General features: G+C 38.7%; 1 protein-coding gene across 1 annotated transcript in view; it reads left to right on the forward strand.

Annotated features, from left to right (window-relative positions):
- Window positions 1-11,166, forward strand: part of DNAH11 (dynein axonemal heavy chain 11) — a 396,815-nt gene that overhangs the window by 272,884 nt on the left and 112,765 nt on the right. The window contains exon 62 of the mRNA XM_017871552.1: window positions 10,432-10,570. Within this exon, the coding sequence (XP_017727041.1) occupies window positions 10,432-10,570 (139 nt within the window). The remainder of the gene's footprint in view (window positions 1-10,431; window positions 10,571-11,166) is intronic.

An 11,166-nucleotide genomic window follows, 5' to 3' on the forward strand; every position in this document is an offset into this window, starting at 1 on the left:
ACCGCGCCCGGCTAATTTTTTGTATTTTTAGTAGAGATGGGGTTTCACCATGGTCTCGATCTCCTGACCTTGTGATCCGCCTGTCTCGGCCTCCCAAAGTGCTGGGATTACAGGCGTGAGCCACCGCGCCCGGCCAGGATTTCATTTTTTAATGGCTAAATAATATTCCATTGTGTCAGTATACAACATTTTCTTATCCATCCATTGAGGTGCATTTAGGTTCATTCCACATCTTGGATATTATGAACAGTGTTACAATAAACATGGAAGCACAGATACCTTTTTAATATGATGATTTCCTTTCTTTTACATATTCTTTCTCCACATACTCACTGGCATCCATTATTTTTTGTGTTTTTGATAAGAGTTATTTTAACTGGGGTAAAATGATATCTCATTGTGATTTTCATTTGCATTTCCCTGATTATTAGTAATGTTCAGCATTTTTTATATATCTGTTGGCCTTTTTGGTGTCTTCTTTTGAAAAATATCTCTTCAGATCTTTTGCCCATTTTTAAATCAGGTTATTTGTTGTTTTACTGTTCAGTTGTTTGAATTCCTTGTATATTCCAGATATTAGCCCCATGTCAGATACATACTTTGCAAATACTTTTGCCTACTCTGTGGGTTGTCTCTTCACTTTGATTACTTCCTTTGCTATGTGATCTTAATATGATCCCATTTGTCTCTTTCTACTTTTGCTGCCTATGCTTTTGTGGTCTTACAGTGGAAATTTTTGCCCAGACCAATGTCCTGAGGCATTTCCCTAATGTTTTCTTCTAGTAGTTTTACAGTTTTAAGTCTTGGATTTAAGACTTTAATCCATTTTATTTGATTTTGTGTATGGTGAGAGATAGGGGTCTAGTCTCACTTTCTGTATGTGGTTATCTAATTTTCTCTCTACCATATATTGAGGAGACTGTCCTTTTCTCAGTGTATGTTCTTTGTGCCTTTAGCAAAAATGAATTGGCTATAAATGTGTGGATTTATTTCTGGGTTCTCCATCCTGCTGCATTGGTCTATGTGTCTGTTTTGTGCCAGTACCATGCTGGTTTGGTTATTATGGCTTTATAGTATACTTTGAAATCATAGAGTGTGAGTCCTCCAGCTTCATTCTTTTTGCTCAAGATTGCTGAGTCTTCTGTGGTTCTGTATGAATTTTAGGTGGTGGTCCTATTTCTGTGAACAATGTCGTTGGTATTTTGATAGGGATTGTGTTGACTCTTTAGATTGCTTTGGGTAGTACGGACATTTTAACTGTATTCTTCTAACCTATAAGCATAGGATACTTTTCCATTTTTGTGTCTCCTCTTCAATTTCTTTTATCAAAATTTTGTAGTTTTTCCTGTAGAGATGTTTTATTTCTTTGGTCGAATTTATTACTAGGTATTTTATATTTTTTGTAGCTCTTTTAAATGGGATTGTTTTCTTGATTTCTTTTTGAGACTGTTCATTGTTGGTGTGTAGAAATGTCAGTGTATGTTGATTTTGTATCCTTCAACTTTACTAACAGTTTTTTTGTGAATTATTTAGGTTTTTCTCGGAATAAGATCAGGTCATCTGTAAACAAGACTAATTTGACTTCTTCCTTTCCAACGTAGATGTCCTTTGTTTCATTCTCTTGCGTAAGTGCTCTGGCTAGAACTTCCAGTACTATGTTGAATAAAAGTGGTGAAAATGTCCTGTGTTATTTCACGTCTTAGAGAAAAGGAATTCCATTTTTATGCATTAAGTGTGATGTTAGCTGTGACTTTGTCATATTTGACCTTTTTTGTGTTGAGGTATGTGCCTTCCATACCCAGTTTGTTGAGCATTTTTATCATAAAGAGATACTGAATTTTGTTGAGTGTTTTTTTTTAGCATCTATTAAAAGGATCATACAGTTTTTGTTCTTTATTCTCTTAATAAGATGTATTACATTTACTCATTTGCATATGGACTGTTCTTGTATCCCTGGGTTGAATCCCACGTGGTCATGCTGAATAATCTTTTCAATGGGTGTTGTATTCAGTTTGCTAGTATTTTGTTGAGAATTTTTGCATCTGTCTTCATCTGAGATACTGACTGTAGTTTTTTGTTGTGTTCTTGTCTAGTTTTGGTGTCAGGTAATGCTGGTCTCATCAAATGAGTGTGGAAGTGTTCCCTCTTCAATTTTTTGAAAAAGTTTGAGTAGAATTGGTATTATTCAATTGTTTGGTAGAATTCAACAGTAAAGCCATTAGGTCCTCGGGTTTTCTTGATGGACACTTTTTATTATTGCTTCAATCTCATTACTCAATACTGGTTTGTTCAGATTTTCTATTTCTTCATGGTTCAATAGTGGTAGATTGTATATGTGCAGGAATTTATTTATTTCTTATAGGTTTTCCAATATGTTGGCATGTACATGTTAATAATAGTTTCTAATGATCCTTCATATTTCTGTGGTATCAGTTGTTATATATTCATTTTCATTTATTATTTTATTTGAGTCTTCTCTCCTTTTTCTTTATAGGTTAGTTGATTTTGTTTACCTTTTCAAAAAATGAACTTTTCATTTCATTGATATTTTGTATTTTTTAATCTCAGTCATTTACTATGCTCTGATTTTTCTTATTTCTTTCCTTCTAAAAATTTTGGGTTTGATTTGTTCTTGCTATTTTAGTTCCTTGAGGTGTATCATTAGGTTTGTTATTTTAATGTTTTTATTTTTCTATGTAGGCATTTGATGTATTGCTGTAAACTTCTCTCTTAGTATTGCTTTTGCTGTATTCCATAGACTGAATATGTTGGGTTTCCATATTAATTTGTCTCAAAAAATTTTTAAATTTCCTTCTTAATGTTATTGACCCACTGAGTAGAAGCATGTTTAACTTTCCTGTGTTCGTATAGTTGCCAAAGTTCCTCTTGTTATTGATTTCTAGTTTTATTCCATTGTAATCAGAAAAGGTACTTGATATGATTTTTACTTTTTTGAATTTGTTGAGACTTGTTTTGTGGGCTAATATGTGGTCAGTTCTGGAGAATGTTCCATGTGCTGATGAAAAGAATTTGTCAGGCCGCGCAGTGGCTCACGCCTATAATCCCAGCACTTTGGGAGGCTGAGGTGGGCGGATCACGTGGTCAGGAGATAGAGACCATCCTGGCCAATGTGGTGAAACCCCATCTCTACTAAAAATACAAAAATTAGCTGGGCGTGGTGGCACATGCTTGTAGTCCCAGCTACTCAGGAGGCTGAGGCAGGAGAATTGCTTAAAGCCAGGAGGCGGAGGCTGCAGTGAGCCGAGATCGTGCCATTGCACACCAGCCTGGGTGACAGAGTGAGACTCTGTCTCAAAAAAAGAAAAGAATTTGTATTCTGCAGCTGTTCAATGAAATGTTCTATAAATGTCATTTAGACATATGTGGTCTAGTGTTTAGTTTATCATTAATGTTTCTTTGTTGATTTCATGTCTGGATGATCTGTCTATTAGTGAGGTTGGGGTGTCGAAGTCCCCTATTATTACTGTATTTCAGTCGATCTCTCCACTTAGATCTGTTCATGTTTACTATATATACTTCTTTCTTTGAACAAGCTTTCTGCATCTTGCTCTTTTCAAACTCCCTCTTAAACTCCAGTGACTGTTAGATGTGCTCTTTTGAGGTCATTCTCTGTAGACATTTGTTCGTTTCATCATTTTTCCTTTTTTCACCTCTGCATATTTTCATATAGCCTGTCTTTGAAATTGGTGATTCTTTCTTCTGCTTTACTCATTCTGCTCTTTAAAGCCTCAAATTCATTTTTCACTTCAGCAAATGTATTTCTCAGTTCCAGGATTTCTGTTTGATTTTTTAAAAATTATTTCAATCTCTTAAACTTCTGATAAATTTATGAATTGCTTTTTTGTATTATCTTGGAGTTGGCTGAGTTTTCTTAAACTACTATTTTGAATTATTGATCTGAGAGCTCCCATATCATCATCCCATTAGAGTTGGTCATTCACTCCTTGCTTTGTTTGGAGAGGTCATGGCTCCCTGTTTGCTGCTGTTTCTTGTGGACATACATCTATGGCTTTACACTGAAGGATCAGTTATTTATGCCAGTCTTTGCTGACTGGCTTATTTTGGTCTTTGTAGAGTATGTTTGCTTAGAGGTTATTTGTATTTGCCCGTTGAGTTCCTTAATTCTAGATCACGGCTTCCTTTTCAGCACTATATGGAACATTAAGCCCAGGTTTGCCTTGACTCTTAGAAATGCTCGAAGTACTGACCATCCTAAATTGAGGGTAAGGGGCCCCCCAAAAATACTCTGACTTTGTGGAAAAGCTAGCTAGGGGCTTTGTGCCCAGAAGACCCATGGAGTGTGCCTCGTACAGTGTAGTGCTGTTGAAAAGCTACTCTGGTTTGGCATCTCCTTTGGCTGAGATAAAGAGCAGAGTTTCATGGGTTGCAGTTGCTAGTCTCACCTTCCCTCTTTATCACTAGATGCTTGCAGGGATTTTTGTCTCTATAGACACTTGGAATACTTCCCACGGGTTGAGGTAAAAAGCAGTTTTCCTGCAAGGGAATGTAAGGTGACTGAGCAGGGAAAATAACTGCCCACCTCAGTCTCACTTTCTCCAGTGTAGAAACCATGAGTCTGGGGGGCATTTTCTACGTGCAGTGCCTGAGTAAATTTGGGTAGGGGCATTGCAAATAGAGACATTATTTCTTCTGCTGCTCAGAGTTTTTTACTTCTCTGTGGCTCTGGGTAATGTCTCAGCCTCAGATTTGAGTTCTGGGATGTTGCTGGTGATAGTCTTAGCGCTGGATATTTGTTTTGGGTTTTCTGTAGGCGAGAGTGAAGCCAGATTACTTCGACTTTGCCATTTTGGTGATATCCCTCTGTGTTCTCAAATCTTTGCACAACTATTCTGAGGTAAAGGTTAATATTTTTTACATTTAACGTTTAAAATGTAAAATCCATTCTTTACTCATAGGCCACACGAAACCAGATGGCTGCTAGATTTGGTGTGTGGGTCCTGGTACCTAGTACCTAGTGGGTACTGACCTTTGCTGTGTGCTAACACTGAAAGCTATTTGGGATCTGGTACTTTATCATCTGCTAATTCTCGCTGTTCTCCTAGATCAAGCTTGGACTTTAGGGGAACTCCTTGGAGAAAATACTTGATCAGTTTCCCTATTATTCCACACACCCTACAAATCAGTTGTACACTTCATCCTAACATGTGAACTTTCATTTCCTTTGTCCTCTACACTGTGAGCTCCTTAAAGTCTTCTAACTTTTTATGCCTAGCACCTGACACAAGAGGAACTCAAAAACTATTAGTTAAATTGACAAACAGAACCATATTTTATATTTCAACTAAAAGGTTTATTCTAGTTGAAGGACTCACTTTCCTTTTAACAGTCAACAAACATTTTGTAACACTGGACTAGGCACTGGAGTCTGGGGGACACAGAAGGCTCAGTCCCTGCTCTGAAAAATCTTACAGATTTACTAAATGCTGTTTAATTTGCTAAGTGCTGCCAAGGGAGGTTGCACTGGCTGCCACTGGAGCGCAAAGAATGGCATTGGTCAGTTCTGCAGGTGAGAATGTGGTTGGGTGCTCAGGAAAAGTTTGGAGAAGCAGTTTCCTCTTGAATCAAGTCTTAAAAGATGAATAGGTTTTCACCCAGAAGATAGGGAAAGGGTATTTCAAGAAAGAGGGTCTTGTGTCCTGTGGACAATAAGTACCTCAACATGGCTGAAGAGTAGAGTATAAATGTCACTGTGTGGGGTCATTTGTGGTGAAAAGTGAGGCAGGGACATGATCACACAGGAAATTGCAAGGGGTTGGTTAAGAAGTAAGTGTTTGTCCTGTGGGCCAGAATATACTAAGCTCCCTAATATTGAAGACTCTTAATGCCAAAAAAAAGTCCCAGACAGTCATGAATAGTAGTTATATTTTCTTTTAACCATGTTACAGACAATAACTAAGGCAAACGTAGATTCAGTGAGCCCTAGCAGAATAAACTAGCCCCAGTAGGGATCTGTGAGCCGTATGTGAGTACTGCCGCTGTCAGACAGGGAGCGCAACTGAAGAACCGCAGTTGGGGGCAGGAGGGATAAACTGATCACATTTACCTTTTGGAAAGATAACTCTGGGCCAGCAAACAAAGGGGAAGAGACTGGAGGCAAAATGAACATGGGTGAGGGAAGCAGAATGAAAACAAAGTCAAAGAGAGAAACTTGGGTTACAAACAGTTTATAAAATGGATACAGAATGATGATATCTGAAAGAGCAAGAAGAAGAGATGGTTAGGAAGGTGAATGAGGAGCCAGGAGAGATTGTTGTCATGGGGGCCAAGGGAGGAAAGGGAACCATCACCTGGAACAAACAGTAAAGAGGGCAGATACCACAGTGCATCTGAGCACAGGCTGTGGGGCCAAACATCACGTGTCGAATCTTAGCCCAGTACTTCCCGTCTGTGTGAGCTTGAGTAACTTTTTTGCCTTATTGACTCTCTAATTTCCTCACCTATAAAATGAAAAAATCTCTCTGAGACTTACCGAACTGATCAAATGCATTAACACATGGAAAATACTTAGAATAGTGCTGGGTGCTTGCTAGAGGATCAGTAACTGTTAGTTGTTATTGTTTGTTTGTTTGTTTGTTTTTCAAACAATGATTAGTAACTTGAGAGAATGAAGCTTGTTTATCAGATTCATAGGTGGTTTGTATCACATATGTTTCAGTAAAATGGTAGGGAAAAACAAAGAAAAAAGTGATAGGAATAACAGTCAGATTAAAATAGATGAAGGAGAGAACGGGTGGTGAGAAAAGAAAAACAGCAAGAATAGAGTTTTCTATAGAGAAAAATTTTTTGAAAACAAGGAGAAAGGTACAAGCAATATTAAGACCCATCAGAAAATATTTTGGAAACCTAATCATATTTATTTTAAAGTAAAATCATCTTGATGATTATATATTTGCTTTGAACTTTTTTTTTTTCCTTTTGAGACAGAGTTTCGTTCTTGTTGCCTAGGCTGGAGTGCAGTGGTGCATTCTCAGCTCATTACAACCTCCACCTCCCAGGTTCAAACATTTGCCATTAAGTTATGTTTTCATTCAATGAAAAAATGAACCAGAGTGAATTTGTATCCCATTTGAAATAAACTCCAGTGATATTTGCAGACCAAGCTAACTTCACATGTGCTTGCTGAATGTGCTGTGCCATATTTTACATGCATTAACACACATTTGATTCCATAGCACACCTACCTATGAAGTAGGTATTAGTAGCAGTAGTCCCATTTTACAAATGAGAAAATATAAAGTTCACATAAAGGGAAAAATGAGCCCACACCACCAGGACCAGTAAGAGGTAGAGGAACTAAAACCAAGACATACATACATACATTCATTCATTCACTCATTCATTCATTCATTCATTCATTTGAGACAGTCTCATTCCATCATCCAGGTTGGAGTGCAGTGGCACGATCTCAGCTCACTACAACCTTGACCTCTAGGTTCAAGCAATTCTTGTGCCTCAGCCTCCTGGGTAGCTGGACTGCAGGCATGCGCCCCCACACCAGGCTAATTTTTTGTATTTTTAGTAGAGATGGAGTCTCACCCTGCTGGCCAAGCTGATCTTGAAGTCCTGACCTCAGGTGATCCACCCACTTCAGCCTCCCAAAAAGTGCTGGGATTATAGGTGTGAGCCACCGTATCTGGCAGAACCAAGACATTTTTAAACTCAAAGCTAGATACTGTTAACTATACAGTATACCATGTGTGATCTGACTGGGAAGCCTGGACGTATTTGCTCTGTCTCTTCACAACTGGACCTTCTCAAACATCTATTTTGTTAAATGCCTTCCATTAAATTGGTCCAGGACTCAGAAGGTTTGGGTTCATAGCCTTGTTTTTTTTTTCACTCACTAGCTAGTGAAACTATAGCAAATCACTCAGCTGATTTTTGTCTCGGTTTCCTCTCCTGCAAGTTACATAAGGCATTGTCTGCTTTATTCACCTTCATTCTCCAGCAAGCATAGAGCAGAGCTTTTCAGTGGCTGTATGACATGCAGCACCTCAACAGATTGAACGCAATAGCAGGTATAAGAATCTGACAGTCTTATGTTAAATAAGACATTAAAATTAGGTTCACAAAAATCTAAATTCCATTTTATTAATTTTGTTTGGGTAATATTGTTATTTTAATAAAATTATGCTAATATATGGTGAGTTTATTCATATTCTTAAATTAATTTTTAAATTTTTGTCAGTTTTAACTTCTAATACCATAAATATTGCTTGATATCATCTGTATGAACCAGTGCCCTGTAGGGGTTTGAATGTAAAAGAGTTTTGAGACCAAAAATTTAAGAACCATTGCCTTCCACTGTCCTAGGTATTGTTCTATGAATCATCAAAATTAATCCTCAAAAAAACACCCCTTTGAGCTAGGTAACGTTATTAATTCCATTTTTAAGATACTGAAGTTGAAGCATAGAGAAGGTAAATAACTTGATACTGCTTAGCTTACATAGCAGCATTCAAATATCAACCCACAGAGTCTGATGCTAGAGCTTTCATGTGCTTCTGTGTTTGGTAAAATTGTAAGTACCCTTAATAACCCAAAATAGACCTGTAATATTTTTATTTCAATCTTCTTTCTTTTTTCTTTTTTTCTTTTTTTTTTTTTTTTTTTTTTTGAGACGGGATCTTGCTCTTGTTTCCCAGGCTGCAGTGCAATGGCTCGATCTCGGCTCACTGCAACCTCTGCCTCCCAGGCTCAAGCGATTCTCCTGCCTCAGCCTCCAGAGTAGCTGGGATTACAGGTGCCTGCCACCACGCCCGGCTAATTTTGTATTTTAGTAGAGATGGGGTTTCACCGTGTTGGCCAGGCTGGTCTCGAACTTCTGACTTTGTGATCCGCCCGCCTCGGCCTCCCAAAGTGCTGGGATTACAGGCAGGAGCCACCACACCCTGCCATATTTCAAACTTATTTCTAACTGGTGATGTATAATATCTCCATCAATTATCATAAATTTGATGCTATTTTACATATTAATCTTAAATTTGATGTATATACATATTTATGTATATATATACTGCTTTAGCAATATAAAGTAATGGTGAAATAACTGGGTCATCGACAAATATAGTCTCTAAATTATTAATAGGTTATATTCTGCAAGTTTTCTTGTTAAAGTTTCTAGGAACTTTGCATGCATCTACAAAAGCAGTGTTATAAATCTTATTAGGTTTGTTGGAACTTAATATGCTAGCAAGATACCATAGTGAGGAGGCTCACAAGCATTTGACATCTCAGTCAAGACTTTCTGGCTGTAAGTGATACGAACTCATTCAAAACACCTTAGCCAAAAAGGACACAAAGACAAACTCCTGGACAAAAGGTGACCGGGGCCCCAAGAGATCTAGGAAACAAGAAGCTGCCATGAACTTCTCTTGGAGTCTCTAGGGCTGTGTGACTTCTCATCTTGCTTCTCTTTGTATGTCCCTTTCATCCTTTTCTCTTTCTCCACAATGGTTTTCTCTATTTTTTCTGTGCCCTGGTGGAAGGTGTTCCCTCTTTAAATGAAGCCCTCTGATTCACACATCCTCCAAGGTCTTTCAATGCTAAAGACAATGGATTATCTCTGAGTTTCAATTCCTGCCTCCAGAAGAGAAAAATGTGGGCCAGGCACAGTAGCTCACGCCTGTAATCCCAGCACTTTGGGAGGCCGAGGTGGGTGGATCACTTGAGGCCAGGAATTCAAGACCAGCCTGGCCAACAGGGCGAAACCTCGTCTCCACTAAATCTACAAAAATTAGCTGGGCGTGGTGGTGCACACCTGTAATCCCAGCTACTCAGGAGGCTGAGGCACAGGAATCGCTTGAACCTGGGGGGCAGAGGTTGCAGTGAGCTGAGACTGCACCACTGCACTCAGCCTGGGCAACAGAGCAATACTCATTCCAAAAAAAAAAGAAAAAGAAAAATCTGATTGGCCTAGCCGGGTCTAAAGGGCTTAGTAATTAACACTCCTCTTCACTGCCTGAATTATGAACCCAAAGAGAAAAGAATCAGTAGGTGGAGAAACCAAACAAGTCACTCTTGTCTTTAATAAAGCTGGTATTGGAGGATGAGGCTTAGGTGCAAGAAGAGCAGAGGGGAATGATAGTGCACCTACAGCACATTTGCATCTTCAGGGCGCATCCATTCACCCCAGTGGCTCCTTGCATTCTGCCCAGTGGAGATGGAAGAAGACCACATCGTGAGCTGTTAGTTTATAGTGGCACTGATGTGTTTATTTCATTATATCCTTCTTTTCCTTCTTCCCTAAAATACGAATGGTAAAGGGACGAAGGTTAATGGGGGGAAGAGGTTTGTCCATTTACCTTACAGTAACAGATGTTTTAAGATGATTGTAATCTCTCTGTTTTAACTAAAAATGACTGAAAAGTTAATTCAATTCTGATTCAGGATCTGGATCGAAATCTGACCAGACTCACAGCATCATTTGAAAAAGCAACAGCTGAGAAAGTCCGGTGTCAAGAAGAGGTGACCCAAACCGACAAAACCATCAAATTAGCTAATAGACTTGTCAAGGAACTTGAGGCAAGTTAAACCTTTTCTTCCAAACATTCTAACTAAAATATTCAGATCTGCTCGTGGGAATTTTATTATTTGCCACCAATAATAACTAAATAGACATGGAATTAACAACAAAGGATAATATTTAAAAATCACTCATACTGTGGCTCTAACTCACCAGAAGGAAGAAATGATCAAGTACATATCTTTTAATATATAGTCCTGAACTCAGTGTGCCATCAGTCTGATCTCCAATGAAAACAGGGAAGACATATACTTTATCAGAAGTTAGTGGTCTTGTATCCACTTTAAGACAATGGAGTACATCAGCTGTGGGTGGGTTATGTATTTATTTTTTCTACTTTCTCCCTTCCTTCCTTCCTTTCTTACCACATTGTGAAAAGTCTTTTAAAAACATAATAGGGGGGCAGAGCAAGATGGCCGAATAGGAACAGCTCCAGTCTCCAACTCCCAGCGCGAGCGACACAGAAGACCGGTGATTTCTGCATTTTCAACTGAGGTACTGGGGTCATCTCACTAGGGAGTGCCGGACAATCGGTGCTGGTCAGCTGCTGCAGCCTGACCAGCGAGAGCTGAAGCAGGGCGAGGCATCGCCTCACCTGG

This window comes from Rhinopithecus bieti, unplaced genomic scaffold (genome assembly GCF_001698545.2).
Source record: "Rhinopithecus bieti isolate Rb0 unplaced genomic scaffold, ASM169854v2 scaffold_5882, whole genome shotgun sequence".
Classification (NCBI taxonomy): Eukaryota; Metazoa; Chordata; class Mammalia; order Primates; family Cercopithecidae; genus Rhinopithecus; species Rhinopithecus bieti.